Source organism: Pezoporus wallicus, unplaced genomic scaffold, assembly GCF_028554395.1.
Source record: "Pezoporus wallicus isolate ANWC-B61680 ecotype Strahan unplaced genomic scaffold, APGP_CSIRO_Pwel_v1 contig_8110, whole genome shotgun sequence".
Classification (NCBI taxonomy): domain Eukaryota; kingdom Metazoa; phylum Chordata; class Aves; order Psittaciformes; family Psittacidae; genus Pezoporus; species Pezoporus wallicus.
In genome coordinates, this window is record NW_026641787.1 from 111,576 (window position 1) to 127,500 (window position 15,925).

Here is a 15,925-nt window from a genome sequence, read left to right on the forward strand (position 1 = left end):
TTTCAGGCACTTCTGGGGCATACAGACAGGTCTTAAACCTGCCCAAGGGGTGGGTCTTGGGCTCTGCCCAAGGTCAGGCCCCTGAGATCAAAAGGATTTAGGAACTGTTTGGGTATATCAGTTTATTACAGGTTTGCACTTTAATGAGCATTATGGTCAGATTCTTATAAGAACTTCATTGTAAGAGACTGTGCAGTCAATCTCCAATTTTGACTGGAAATCAGTTTTTAAAGGACATAGCGGCTTCTTTTCTGGGAAATTGCTGGCACCCACACCATTGGGCATGGACAGTTTGGGAGATATATTTTTTGGGCACAAGATGAAGAGATCTGCTGGAAGACAGACTAACTTTTGCTATATCTTCCATTCAGGGCTCTGCTTAGACATGGCTCCTAGTTATTTGGCTGGACATAAAGACCTTCCTGTAATTGGATTTATAGCTTCTAGATCACTGATGGGGTATGGCAGGCAAAGGCACGTTGTTATTCATTTCCACAGCCTCTGAGGGATAAAAGCCATTATATTTTGAGCTGGATTATAATAAAGATTTGGGGGGTTTGCCAAAAGAAAACATGTTCCTGTTTCCCAGTTTGTTCCAAATTTCCTGATCCAATCTGTCCTCTTTCACTCACACTTGAGAAAGGTCTGCTGTCCTTTCTTTCTCTCCTTCGATCTAGATTCTGAGTTGTTCTGAGCTGTACATTTCTTCAAGGAAGAGGAGCATGCCTTAGGTCACACTCTTAGGAGCTGATGGCAGTGAAATCATGGACTGTGGCAGAGGAAGACACCATGCTTTACAAATTTGCGGAGCAGGTGCTTACTTAAGGACAAATGCCAGGGGTGGATCCAGGTAGGGAAGCAGTCTGAGATGTTTGCAGACATATCTGGGTAGACCTACATTCACTCTGCTAAGAGGCTTGACAGATAAGGGTGCCAGGTAGGTGAGTCCCACTTTGATGGCATAGTAGGTCCAAAAGATTGTGCCAGGTGGTGACTAGTGAATGACAGATCTTCTCAGGACTGAAGCAGAAGTAGTGGAAGAGACAGTGTGGCTACAAGTGTATTGCAAGACAGAAGGAGCACTGTAGCATGGCACAGTATCATGAAGCAACTCTCTATAGGACTTAAAATAAGACTGACCTTGAGAGCAGTTCTAGAACTATGCTCATAGAACACCATAGTCCTACCCTCAGAGTGCCCCAGAAGCAGATTCAAGTGGCTGGAATAGTCTTGAGACTCAGAAACATCTTCTAAGATACATCCCAACAGGCTTAATACACTATTCCTGATGCAACCTCTGTGCAGGTGACATTGTCCTAAAGAGCTGGCCGTTGCTAAGGGACCCATTGAACTGGGCAAATGGGGCCTTCCAGGTGCATCACCTACCGGTGTCTGCTGGTAGGTGTCCATGTGTCTCCATTGCATAGCTGCTGCATTTCCTTGGCTGTGGTCCCTTAGCCCATGCAGCCCATCTTTTCTGTCCAGACTCCCACCATATCTATCCTAGAAAGAAAACAGCAAGAGAAAAGTCATACATGTGCTGAGATATATAAATGAGGAGCTTCCAGAGTCATTGGTGGTCAGGGAGTCAGGGTCCAACCCTCAAGTAAATCATCTTAGATCTCTGCTTCCCTGTGCTGCAGTCCAGCAAGCAATGCCTCTCATTGAAGAGGTCACCTTAGGCTGTTCTATTTTGTACTTTTCTTCTTAGAAGTTGAAAGTTGAGTGTCCTCAGCCATGTTCCGCAGCTGCTGGGAAAAGTGGTCAGAGAGGGGCTTTTTTGGCCTCTGGGGCTTTTGGGGAAAACCTAAGGCTGTTGTAACTCACAGGTGAAAAACCGTGCTTGCAAAGGGGATTTTTGCCAATCTGGAGTAATTATGCCCCAGTCCTGCCCACTCCTTGCTCTTCCTCTGTCCCATATATTGATGGAATGGCAGCAATGCTGATGCAGTTAACTCTCTATCTGAGGTTTTCTTGGGCTGCTCCGTGCTGTAAAGTGCAGGCAGCAAGCCTGAGAAGCCAGTAGCCCAATTAACCAAAAAATAAAGAAACAAAATCAGGTTCAAAAAAAAAAAAGGAAGCCATATGATCACACATCTTAAGTCATATCAATACAGATCAGCCCATAAAGATGGAGAGAGGAAGCAGACAACATCTAGGGAATAAGTTCTCTTTTGTGTGCACAACTGAGAGGTGCTGATTGTCTTCATCCCTCCATGACCTTAGTGAATGCACTAAGCTTCTAAGCTTTTTTATATGATAATGGTGCAACAGAATCTGTGATCATGATAGCTCAGGTTGCAACAGTGCTTCAGTGACACAGGGCCTCATGAGCTGTGTCAACAAAGGGGAGGAAGAACAACAGCTTGCACTTGCTGTTGCTTGTAAACAGCTTTCGTCCTCTTCATCTTGCTGCCTCCTTTCTTGCACCTACTCTTCCAAAACCTCCCTTGGTATCACTTGTGCCTTTGTCAGCCTAAAAGGTTGCTGAGGCTGCCTGAGACTGGAGCACAATTTGCACCTCACCTGTCCCTGCCAGAAAGTGAGTGAACTCCATCTGGCTTCGCAGCTACAAGACTTACTACACAGACACTTCACTCCTATAGTATTTCTGCTCCATATCAAATGTAACTCATGCATAGAATGTGCTCCAAAGAGCGCAAGCCCTCAGCTTTGTCAGAAGCTGTATTATTCCATCAGCAGTCCCCTGCCAGGGAGCTTGGCTTGTCTGATGAGAGAACAGCCATTTCACAATTGTCCCTGGCCTTGCTATGTGGGAGCTCTCATGCTTTACAGGAGATGGTTTGGGATTTCTTCCCTTTGGTAGGACAAGACCTCTCCTTGGATGATGCTGTCTCTGGCCAGAGACATGAGCCAACCCTACGAAAACTATTTCCCCTAAAATTAATCAGGAAGAACTTTAAAGAGAGCACCAGCTACTGCAGTTATCCTCTCCATTCCTATGCAAGGATAAGGAATAAAGAAACCCCATACATCAAGGATGCAACATGATGAAAGTGTGCAGAGAGGGAATAGAATAGGGAGGAGGAATGTTCTGAAGGAAACCACACTCTCCTAGGGTTACCATAGTTATTTTTCATCCCTGTGATGCATTTTGTGGTGCTGTATGTCAGTAGCATAACTCAGAATAAAAGAAGCAGGTTTCATTTATCTGACAAACTAGAGACAAGTTCCTGAATATATATATATGTGTGTGCTTGCAAGATTTGGGAGTGTTTTTCTGCATTCTCACTGGATGATACTTTATGTCCTTTCCTAAGCAAAGCAAAAACCTGACACCAGTCCTTGTTTTCCAGGTTTTGGGAGGGAGCCCCAAAACCTCCCTGGGAGTACTCCCAGGTTCATAGCGAAAAGGGCAACTGTATACTGACTTCTATTTTTTACTGGTTTGTCAATCAGTCACAAATTACAGGACTAAACGAAAGCCCACTTATTTATTACACACCAAAGGAGCTTCCCAGCCAACACCATCTTTGCTGCTACTCCCATATGAAGACCTAACTGACTCTGCTTCCTAAAGCAGATTCAGTTGGGAGATTTCTGACAAAGTGACTATTCACTTGCTACCAAGCAATTAAGGCCAATGTCTCATGTGCCAGGGCTTGACGTTCCAGTTCCTCGTTCTTGGTAGTACCTGTTGCTGCTGCGGTATGGGGATAGGATGCTCTACATATCTCTTGGATGTAGAAGAATGATCTTCTCCAGCTGCTCCACCCAGGTGGAATCCTTCCCGGCTCATCCGTTCCAGGCTACTACCATGCCTCTCCTAATGGAATAAAGATCATAGAAGTGAGGTCAGGTTTTGCTTCCAACCACATCCTTGACTGAATCATAGTACACTGATCATGAACACTACCCTCCACCTTGGAGGCTCTTCCAAAGGAAATATCCTGCCCCTCTGAACAGAAGGACAATTCAGGAATCTAGTATTTTATCTTTGTCATAGCCATTCTCTATCTGAAGACAAGGTAGTAATGGGAGGTCCTGGACTGAAAATGTGGCCACTGATGTAAGGACTGTCACAGGACCCAAGCTCTTTTTGAAAATATTGCCCTTAGACTTCATTTGTCTCTGCACTGAAATCTGTATATTGCTATCACTTTGTCATATGGCTGTAGCATCTAGAAATTTGAATTGTGAACAGAAACCCCACTGTGACAAGTGCTAAACATATCCTGCTGAGCCCATCACCATAACAAATGTACAGAGTGTTTGCCAAAGCAAACTTGACTCCTGTTCTTTCATTTGCCTGTCTGCATCTCAGAGCAAACGCTGTTCTCTTTCTCTTCCTGCTCACAGCCAGCCCAAACAGGTTGTTTTACTGATATACATGCATACACTCTTCCTTTCTCCTTCCCTAGACAATCCTTTGCTGTGATGTCTCTCTCATAGGTTTCATAGCCTCTATTTTATACCTTACTAATGCATTTTTAAAGCTCTGCACAAGTGGACTAGAAGGAAACAACAACACAAGCCCCTTCTTCAGACTGAAAAATATATCATCATTCTTTCAGAGTCAGCAAGAATGACCCACATGCAACCCATAAAACTTTAATGCTGCAGTCAGCAAGTCATGTACTTTTTGCCTTGCCTCTACCTGCACATCCTGGTAATTTAATACCAGAATCCGTTTCCCAGTAAAGCAGGACTTTGCTTACTGCACTGACCAGACATGTTCACTCCCAGTACAGTGTGTGCAATGCATAGCAGTCTCTACTGTGTCATTTGCTTGTTCTCCTGGCACAAAACCAGGCATTCATCGGACTGGGATTTCCCTGCTTTTTCAAACAAATACTACATCTCCACTGAACAAGCACAGCTTTTTTTCTGTATCTGCTAACTTCTTCTCAGAAGTATTTTCAGTTCCTACCAGCCACTGCTCCAGGTTCTGCCCTCAGTTCTTCCACAGTGTTTACTGTGTTCACTCAGTAACAGAAGACGGATGATTCTTCTGAGTAGACAAACTTTCGACTTTAAAATCAGCCGTATTCTGGGTGCATTAAGGGACACTAGGAAACCAGACTCAAATTCGTCTCAGACACAACCTACCAGTCAGCTGTGTAGTTACCCTTACGAAATTTAGTCATTTCAATAAGGTAAGTCCTGTGTTCCCATGGATGCGTATGGTGTCTTAGAATTTCAGCTCTGGGGCCTTAGCACAGCTTTAACAAAACATCTCCATGCAGATTTGCAGCACTGCCTGTTGCTATCCAAAACAGAATCAGAAGATTCTGCTCAATTATATAACTGTACCTACTAAAATCAACTCAAAATCCATGTTTTAGAGCCCACCAGTGTAGGGATGTGACTGGGTTTCCAAGGGCAGACTCTCTCCCCTGACACTGAGACACTGTCATGGGCTGAGTTCCTTCCACAGAAAGGTTTCTTACTGAGAAACTACTAAGGATAGTTTGTGTTCACCTTCTCGTCTCGGTTGTTGTCCCTCAGAAAGATTTGCTTCTGCCTGGAGATGGAAGTTGTCCTGTAGTAGTCCACCAGCTTGTTTAGTGAGTGGAATTTCTCTGTCCACAAGTAATAGTTACCCTTTGAATCCCTCATCACTTTGAAGTGTTGCACATCATCTTCATGCCTGGGTCCAATTGAAAAAGTAAGAGATCATCAACCAGATTGCACTGTTTTTGAAGAAGTCTTTTCCAGAAGGGTACCAAAACTTCTTGCTTGGTCAAATCTAGACTTCTGGAAAGTAAAGCCATGGCAGTCCTTGTGTGTATTTGACCTAGCTGTGGCTCTGTATTTCAAAAGACTCATCAAGTTACAAACATTGAGTGCTGTAGGGCTGCCCAGTCACAAAACGCTATCAGAACAAAGTATAAGGTTTTAAAGACTCTCCTTTGAAATAAAGGCCAGAGGAGCTTTCAGGGACATAAATAGCTAATAGCTTTATTTCATACTCTGTATGGGAGACAAAAGTGCATTTGTAGTCTACCCACTAATCTCTGCAGGTTCCTGTTAACATCCTGTAAACAGTCTGCACTGACTTCACACCACAGGCAGACACAGTCACATGAAGCCATACACTGAGTTTAATAATTGTATAATATCTAGTGTAATATCATTACTATTGGTCATTCTTCCTACACCCCCCCAAAAAAAAAACAACCCAAAAAAACCCCAACCAACCCCCCCCCCCCCAAGGAATTATTACCTGCACATCCTGGTAATTTAATACCAGGAACTCAAAATGTGCACCTCAGAGGGCTACATCTGCACAAATAAACTGAATGGGGATGACCAGGCAGGGACTGAATACTACCCTGGAGTGCTACAGTCTCACAAACTGTTAAAGTGCTAGTATGGTTTTGGTCTAAACCAGAAGCCCTCACATAGATAGTGCTGGGCCATGGCTGTGGGGACAAAGTGGATCAGGAACTGTTTGCAGTGAGTTGCTTGAATACAGCTGTTCTGTTTGGTGGGGTGAAGAAGGTTTAGCCATATGCATCAGAGATCTGCCACACTGCTTGACATCAGGGCCAGAAAAAGACCCTGACTGTACTCTGTTTATTGATGCTTACTGATGTAGATGTAACCAGAATGTTTTCCTTCATTTGTCACAGATACTTTTTGAGCTCCCTGAATCAGAAAGTGAATACTGCTTGGAAAAAACATTGCTAATCAGTAATTTAAAACTGGTTATCAATTGTTAGATGGAAAATTAGGAAACTGGCTATTATTTGAGAGCTTGGCTTTGAAGCAAATGGTCTGAAAAGGGCGAGGCTACAACAACTTGCTGAAATGCAGCTGGGCTGCAAGCAACTAAAAGCCATTCCTGTCCAATGGCTGTTCAGTGACCTGTAGGAAATAAGTTGACAATTTAATAGTAATCTCTTAATGGTACTAGTGGAATTCTTGGGTTCAGTAACCAGAGCTGTCAGGGAATTAAAACAAATGGAAGGCACATAGGCACATTTTTTGCACTGTGGGAATATGTCCTATATACCACTCTGCTTTGCTGCAGCACTTTCAGAGAAGCTGGTCACCAGTGGATGCATCTTTGGAACGGGGCATTCACTGTGACGCTTGAAAAGAGGCAGAAGCATTTGGGAATCAGATGCCTAATTTGTTCTCATTCACAACACAGCAGCACTGCCAGTGACTGGTAGCATGCAGACTACGCCACATTAGGAGTCCTGTCAAGAGGAGACTAGGGACACCATTAAACTGGAAAAGAAGCAGGAAAATGCTGTGAGCAGCAGATACCTGACAGAGATGGAGAAGTCACCGTGAGAATTCTGACTGGCTCGGACGATGAAGGAGCCAACTCCTTTGCTCATGAGGATGTTCTCTGCTTCGTGGCGGGATATCCTCTCATCAAACCAGCTGCCAAGTGGGAAAAATCATGGAGACATGAATAAGGAACGTGACTTAAGGTGAGGAACAAAAGCAGTTGAGGATAAGGAGAACGTGAATAAGCAGGGTGGAGAAAAGACAAAACAAAAGGATCAGAGGAGCCCACATGACTACTCCCAGTGGCCCTGTACATGCTAAGGTACAGGGTTTTGATGGGTGCAGACCATTTTCTTTGAGCAGTAAAAACATGCAGATACAAAGAGAACAATGTAAGCTTTGACCTGCTAAAAAGCAACCCTCAGCTGGAACTGTAATCAGAGGCACAGTACTGCAAGGTGTTAGTCAAAGCCATTTTAAATTACAAATGTGTACGTATACATACACACATAATTCTCAGACATATATCAAATTGCTTTAGGTAAACTGATTAAAATTACAGGACTGTGATGGATATATTGCAAGGGACACAAATAAATTTTTTACCAGAAGCAAGCCATGAAAATTTTAGTACTAATAAATTGGTTCCTGCAAGAGTTATAATATCACAAAATCCCAGAAACACAGAATACATAAGCATACTTATGTAAATTTAGACAAACAATAGTATAAGGCACTAGAGTAATACTAAGAAAGTCACCATAAATAGTAAAATAATACAGCATCAATAGGGATTTTTCAGTAGAAAAAAAAAAATCATGTACACTTATATATGTCCGTTCCACAGCAAGAAGATTTACAGTCTGCAGTCTTCTGCTCTTATGTAATGCTTCATTGCCTGTATTGCATTCAAATTAAGGACTGATAGTTTCATAATCTGTGTCATTTCCACTTTTAAGTTTCATTATACTTCTCTTTACTACCATCACAGTTTACTTATATATCATAGAATCACAGAACGGTTCGGGTTGGAAAGGACCTTAAGATCACTCAGTTCCAACCCCCCTGTTATGGGTAGGGGCACCTCACATGAGACCATGTCACCCAAGACTCTGTCCATCCTGCCTTGAACACTGCCAGGAATGGAGCATTTGCCACTTCTTTGGGTAATCTGTTCCAGTGCCTCCCCGCCCTAACAGTAAAGAACTGTTTCCTTATATCAAACCTGAACTTCCCCTGTTTCAGTTTAAACCCATTAGCCCTTGTCATATCACTACAGTCCCTGATGAAGAGTCCCCCCCCAGCATCCATCATTAGCAAAGGAAAATCAGACTTTAATCAGCATTGATGATTGGTCTCAATAATAACTTGACAAGAGAAAGATGAGAAAAAATGGCCCATCAAAAACAGAAGACAGCTTTCTTCCCTATATCTGGTTCTATCTAGCATCTGGCCTGAACTGCTTCAAAGGGCAGACTTGCTATTCTTACAGAAGTGTCAAAGTGGAAGTATTTCTTCACAGCTCTTCCACAGAAAAAGCATCATGAGAAAAACGTGTGTGAGAAAAGAAGCTGCTATTGTCCCTGCATGATGCGACAGCCCTATGAAAGAGCAAACAAGAACAATTGACTTGGGCGATCTCATCCCCCTGAGGCTCTAAAGCACAAGCCCATATTTGCACAGCAGACTAATAATACCCTTCAGTTCAGCCAAGCAGGCTGGTTTATGTCCAAAAAAGACAGTAAGTTCCACCTCCAAAGGGGACACTTACTTGGACCCTCAAAATCCCTGTAACTCCCAGTTCAACTGCTCAGGGCACCTGTGTGTTACCGCTCTCAGTACTGCGCTTGGTGCATGCTCTGTCTTTTTGCTCCTGAAATGCTGCAGCGCTTTTTCAAGGGAGGACAATAAGAGTGGCTTCATGGAGCATTTCTGCCAACTGAAAGGGAAAGGTTGTAAAAATGCCATGCATTATCATATTTCTGGCATAGGGCCGGACAGCACATTTAACATGCATTTAAACACCTATCAGTCCTTTCTGAAAGTACAGTACCATCTACTCAGCGGGAAGAAAGAAGTGAAGGTATGCCAGTCCTCTGGCAGCACTACGTCTGGGTGTGCAGTCATGACACGTAGTGAAGGGTGCCTGTGTGGCTGTGTGTGTGTTTGCCTGTGTGTGGGAGCAGGGCGGAATGTCTGGTCTATCATCTCTGTCAATACATGAGTAACACCAGCTGTCACATTTCATGTAGCATTGCACTGACCTCTAGTGTATCGAGAGAAACACACACACTTTCCGTGGGGTGGGAATGCGGATGGCAGGGTGCGGAAAAGGGAGTTAATGTCCTTAGGAGTCGGGGGGGGGAAGGGGGGGGGGAGAATTACATTTTATAATTCATTTAAGAGAGGTCCCTTGCTCTTCCTTTTGTGTTCAGCCTCTGTCTCTGTTGCCGAGACTTCACACAGTGACTGTTCTCCTCTTTGAGGAGATCTAAATGCAGGTCCTGCACATCCCAGTGACACCCCTCTGAGCAACAGCAACAAAGGAGTCACTTGGGAGTGATGGAGAGCACCAAGAGCCATTCAGCTCTGAAAGAACAGAAGATGCTTCAGGGTAGAAATAAGGTGTGCTGGCAGAACTGCATATAGCATTATGGCAATCCTTGCCAGCCTTAAATTGTGTTATGTTATAATCAGGGCTCCCTCTGTCATGTCTTCCTCTGTGCATGCATGCACACATGCTCTTGACTGCATGCTGTGGAAATGTGAAGTGGTGATACACTGGTCGGTGACACTTACAGGGGAACATGAAAATCAATGAAGTTCTTAGGAACATAGCCCTCTTGACTTCTGAGCTCAGCCTTGTACCAGTCTTCCTGGGAGCTCAAAACCTGGAATGGAGAGATGGAATAAACATCTCCTGAAAAAGGTAAAAGTAATCAAGATTCTGTCAGAAACCTAGAATTTCTTCCAAGAATAGAACTCCACATATCCTCTACTTCCCACCCACTATGCAGAGAGGTTAGTAGCTGCTGACCGCTTCAGAGTGAACAAAGCAATAGAGAAAGCCAAGTAGAATTAGGTAGATTGCTTGTTAAGTTTATCCCTTCATCTGAATGCGTGTCCAGGTGGCTGGGGATGCCATCTGCATGTCTCTGATGTCTGTGAAATGGAGAAATTAAATCTCTGAAGGATTTAATAGGGGTTTAAGGAGTTCTCTGTGCTGGTTTTAATTGTCGGTACTGGAGCACCTCAGTTTCACAAGGGAGGAAAAAAATTTTGTGAAAACTCCTCTGACACGTATGGGTATGGAGTGATATACAGCTGTATCTCTGCATGTGTGTGTTATGACTGCACAGACGTTACTGTGTGCTCTCACATGCCATTGTGCAAGAGATTATTCAGTGGTTATGGTTAAGTCTTCAGCTGCCCTGAGCTTTGCCAAGGTAGATAAAAGAAGGAGGCAAAAGATATTTTAAAGACACTATCACACTTAAGAGATTGTAGGATTGCATGAAGCCAGTCCTCAGTGCACACTGGAGCAGCTTCAAGTGTGCTTATATTAATGTTGACTCTGATGGTCCTTAGGGACTGCACTGCTGGCCAGGGTCGGCCCAAATTCACTGTTCGCTGACTGATGGCCCCAATATACCCCTAAGCTAGAGGAGAGAGGACAGGAATACAACTACATTGTGATTTTACATTGTGATTTGCAAATGTTTTGGATTTTGGTGTTTTGTTTGACATTCCAACTCCTGGGACATAATTCTGCTTTATGAAATAGAACATGTTTCTGTTCTCTCTGGTTTTGGAGAGGAGCCTGAAAGCATGAGCTATGACAGTTTTAAAAGGAGAAAGCAAGTGGAAAAGACTTAATTTAAAATCTATTGTTAACAATAATAATACTTGCTTTGTAAGCCAATATCGAGTTTTTGGGAGCCCAACCACATTCTAACTGCTTAGTGTTGGAAACAGGATGTTACTGTCTCCGGGAATGGTTCTGCATTGCCTTGCTTGCCACACAGGTCTTTTTTATGCATTTGGATACTGAAAGGTTGGGAAATAGAAAGCTGTGGAGCTTCCTGCCTTTATAGTCATTGCTTTCCCCATCCCTGGGTGCCAGATTAAGGCTCTTTTTTGCTGCTGTGGCCAACCAAAGATGATAGCTGCACCCTGATCATGCTCAGGCTCTGCTTGTTGGCAGCAAGGTTTCCAGAAAGACCCACCTGCTGCTCTTGGTGCAGGACTGGCAGGTTTCTCTCAGTGTGTCATCCTCTCAGAGAAGGATGTGGGGGGGATGAGAGGATGGATTTCCTCCTGTCACTGCTGGCTGAGGGCCTCATGTTTCCTGTTTTCTAATCTCTACATCAATACTGTTTATCTTATTTCCTTTATGAATCAGAAAAGACAGCTGGCAGGTTGTGCAGGCAGCAGGAGGGGGCTCGTGGCAGGGTATGAATGTATGTGTGCATATGCTAGAAGAGAGATGTTAGGCTACTTTACTGCTACTGTGTCTTGGGTGGCAATGGTGTTATTTTGTTTACCTAAAGGATGTTAAAGCAAGAGACAGTCTGACTTCTCTGCTCATGAAGTCTCTGGGACAACTAATAAGAATACCAATTTGTCCTGTTACTTGGCACTTTTCATCAGCAGCTTCCAACATACTTTGAAAGGAAGCTCTAGCTTATAATGATTTTACAGGAAGGGAAACTGAGGAACAGAAGGAAGTGATCTGGCCAACACTATCACCCCAGCCAGGACTTGGTAGAAGTCTCCTGCAGATAGTCTCCTGAGGAAGAAGATATCAGGTAAAGATCATAGGACAGTACAGACATGGAGACTACTTTTGACCTAAAGAGGAATTAGGAATGAGAGTGATCAGCCAGAATGAAGAGTCAAAGATTTCTCCAGAACCTTCTCATAACCCTTTGTAAAAAGCTGCTACTTTTTTTTTTTTCTTAATGAATTCTGGGTGCCATCAGCTTTGTCTAAGCTTCAAGTATTAAAAGGCCAATAAAATAAAAAATGGTGGTGATGGAAGAGCCAAGGCTGAGCCCCAGTATCTGGTTATTAGCTGGAATAGCTGGGACGATACAGGGAGGGTCCCTGTATGCTCCCTGGCCAAACAAGGGTTTATATCCTATTGCTGTACATAATCCCTTCAGACAGTGGAGGTGTTAAGGCCTTAGAGAGGAGTTACAGAACAGAATCATAAAATGGTTAGAGTTGGTGGTTATATTCAATAGTATTTAATGGTTATACTAAGGCATTTTCAACCAAAACAGGACAGCTATACTGGGACCAAGATGCGGATAAATAATGAGTGTGACGGTGTGTGTGGCTTCATCTGCGGGACTTTGTTAGGGTTAACAAGAACTGTTCTACCATAACACATGTAAATCAACTCTCAAATGCTCTGTATTGCACATGATCAACCCTACTTCAGCTATTCCCCCCACTGCTAAATTCCTGCAAGGGTGTATATAATACTATTAGCCCAGAACCTTTTAAACTCTTCCATTAAGTGTGTAACAGACTGTTTCATGGACTTCCATTTGCAATTGTCTAAAACCCCTGTGGCAACTAATGGTAATTACTTACAGTGAAAAGTTAGATATAAGTTCTATAGTGCACGATAACTATCAAACAGTTTAAGACCTGGAAGTAAGGAAGACAGCAATCTCTCTGGACCACACTCATCCTGCCTGGCTTTAGACATAGTCATCCCAAATGTAGTCACCCTAGACTACCTATATAATCAATGAAAACAGACAGGACCCTCAAAATCTGTCTACTGAAGAACTGCATCTCTGCCCCAGCAAAGGTACTTAGCCTTTCCTGTTGAGTACTGGAGGACTGCAAGGCAGCTAAATCCATAGTTTATGGACTTAAAATCAAATGATGTGGACACAGACTCAAATGTTGACCTATAGCAAGCCCTATGGGAGACACGTATCCTGCATTTTTATCCCAGTATATAGATGTCTTAATCTGTTTTGTCAAAGAAAATGGAAGCATTGAAAGATCTGTCAGTATGCTCAGAAATACCTGGGTTCCACTTACCTTCAGCATATCTCCAGCCTGGAAGCTCAACTCATCCTCTCCAGAAGCACTGAAATCAAACTTGGCGATGGCTTCCATGCTATGTCTTGGTGGCAGAGCAAAGCTGGAAGAAGTATATGCTCGTCAACATCAGCTGGGACTGCTGAGTCTAGCCTCTAGAGAGCTCATAGGCAATGCTGTGATTTGTACATGGATGAGCATGCACCAGTCTTTGGTAGAGATTAGTTAGTTACTAGACACAGAAAGACATTAGTAACTAAAAGAGATGGCACAGCTAAGAGGCTATAATTAGCTCAAGTCAGTAGTTCAAACTTATTGTGCATGCTTGTTCTAACAGATCTCTTTCTTTGTAGCAATGTCATGGAGAAGTTTGTGCACATCACCCAAATACGCTGGTAGCAGGGAAAAACTTTCTGCATAGACCAACCACTACTCTATTACAGTTCCAAGTAATGCAGGTGACTGTCATGCAATTCTCTCTATAGTGACTTACTATTTATCTCAAGAGTAAGACAAATTGTGGACAGAATGAAAAAAAAAAAACAACCAACTTTTTTTCCTCAACAGGGGCTGCAATACTCGGGTTGAAAGAGTCTTTTATCTGTGATGGCTTAGCATGGACAACCACAACTTTCAGCGTGGAAAAACTATTTGCAGAAAGGCTGAATTCCCTTATTTTGGAGCAGGCAAAGAGTGAAACTGTAGCACTGACAAATTTAAGGCATGCACTTACCCTGCCTTAGTGTTGGAACCCACCAGACAGCCTGCAACCCGAAGCCCGCTTTTCATCAGCAGAGCAGATGTGGCAGGGGAAGTAGCAACATAAGCTTTGCTTCTTCACCACTTCCTGCTTATGTAACTCAGATGTACCCCAGCAGGACCACTTCTATAATCAAGAGTTACTGATTTCCTATGGCTGGATCATGCATCCTGCAGCCCAGTGGTGAGGCTGCCAGCGGCAAGACAAGAAATAGCGAAGTAGGGCATCACTAAGCAAGTGCATTGCTGGTAGATGTTCTTGCAGCCTGGCTTGTGAAGACTGTCAGACAGCTCCACTGTAAGAGTAATTTTTGTGATTACTCAACTAGGTTCATCTGGGAAAAATTATGCTGAGGCCAAAGATTCCATTACCTAACCTCACCCCTCACAAAGACCCCAGACTTTACAGCTTGAGAAGTGCCAGCCTGCCTCATCCAAAGTATTCTTAATCAGAAAGCCCTAAAAAGAAACTCTACGAACAGCTCTAGTTAGGGAGCTGTTTCTTGTCTCCTGTTAGAACTGAGACAAGATCCCTGAAATATAAAGTGCTTATACTGAGCAAGCTCCAAACTTTTGCCACTTTAAAATCAACAGGTGACTGTAACACTCCTTCTCTGTAATACCTGCTATAAACTTCCTCCTTTGACATACAACCCAAGGATTTAATTACATGTGTACCAAGGATCCATGGCCAAGTTCTGATACAGTGCAACTTGACTCAAACTGCTGGGAATGAGCAGGGAGAAAGTCTTGGGGGAATAATTATAGACAGAGGTAGGGCTGTTGAGATGGCACCAGCAGTAGCCCAGGGATTCAAGTGGAAAACACCAACACGGAAACAGATATGAAAAACAAAACCATAAGAGGTTTAGTAGGGGTAGTGAGTCTAGCTGAGGACCAATCACAAGTCATTTGGATCACTGAGCTGTCAGTGCATCAGTCCTGACCCAGCTGGTGGTAGATGGCAACCACGGAGGCTGACTCTTCCCTACAGGCTGACGCCTGCCTCACCAGCAAAGACTCTTTGGGTGCCTTTACACAAGTGAGAAGCATAAAATGCCTAATATGGACTAAAATGCTTAACATTTCATTAAATCCTAGCTAGTGTCTGAGTGTGTTAACTGTATAAAGCAGTTATTTATTGGCTGTTTTCTGCTTTGACTGAAAATGCCCAGATAAAGTGATCCACAAGAGGGGCCATAACATCACTGGAGATTGATGGCTTGGCTTTGCAAGCGAAGATTTGGGAAGGGCTTTAACCACACTTACTACAAGCACGACGACCAAGGGCAAGTGGGATATGCAAATTGAAAAAAAGGGTGCTTCGGCAATCGGGGAGTGTCCGACCAGGACTGTCATCTCCTGAGCAATTTCGAGCTGCCCATGTGCTGGTCTGCCCGCATGCAAGGTTGGATCTGCAGCAACCCATGCACCTTGTCACCTACCGTTTTGACCCTCACCTGTCCAGACAAGTGAGAGTAAGCCCTTCCAGCCTCCACAGTGGATTTTTAAGGTGAAGCGCAGCTTGCGCAGTACTGGCCCCACCCTAAACACCTGAGGTTTAACTGCCATGGCCTAGTTAGCTAGGACGGTGACAGCAAAGTCCTCAGGTTGTAGGTTTTGTAAGAGTGTCCTTCTCTGATGGAAGACCATACAAGGCTAGATGAGCTCCATCAGCCCGGGTTTGAAGGTAAGAGTTTTCCTTCTCCTTTGAGGAATGCCTGACATCGCTAACGAAGATTCGGGAAGACCTTCACCCACACATTCTTAATGAGACTGTCATCTCCAGGGTCAATCACAAGCGACCGATGACGCAATAGCACAACAAGCATCTAAGCAGGATACTTAGAGGCGATCAGTCATAAGCCCGCAGATGGTAGCCTCGCGCCAGTGGCTC

At 43.8% G+C, this 15,925-nt stretch overlaps 1 protein-coding gene across 4 annotated transcripts in view; it reads right to left on the reverse strand.

Moving 5' to 3' along the window:
• Nucleotides 1-15,925, reverse strand: part of GRAP2 (GRB2 related adaptor protein 2) — a 110,673-nt gene that overhangs the window by 1,703 nt on the left and 93,045 nt on the right. For all 4 annotated transcript variants that reach the window (XM_057425363.1, XM_057425364.1, XM_057425360.1 and 1 more), the window contains 6 exons: nucleotides 13,270-13,372; nucleotides 10,006-10,097; nucleotides 7,240-7,359; nucleotides 5,443-5,611; nucleotides 3,656-3,787; nucleotides 1,387-1,503 (listed from right to left, as the gene is read on the reverse strand). In XM_057425363.1, coding sequence (XP_057281346.1) covers nucleotides 1,387-1,503; nucleotides 3,656-3,787; nucleotides 5,443-5,611; nucleotides 7,240-7,359; nucleotides 10,006-10,097; nucleotides 13,270-13,347 — 708 coding nt within the window. In that variant the 5' untranslated portion in view covers nucleotides 13,348-13,372. The remainder of the gene's footprint in view (nucleotides 1-1,386; nucleotides 1,504-3,655; nucleotides 3,788-5,442; nucleotides 5,612-7,239; nucleotides 7,360-10,005; nucleotides 10,098-13,269; nucleotides 13,373-15,925) is intronic.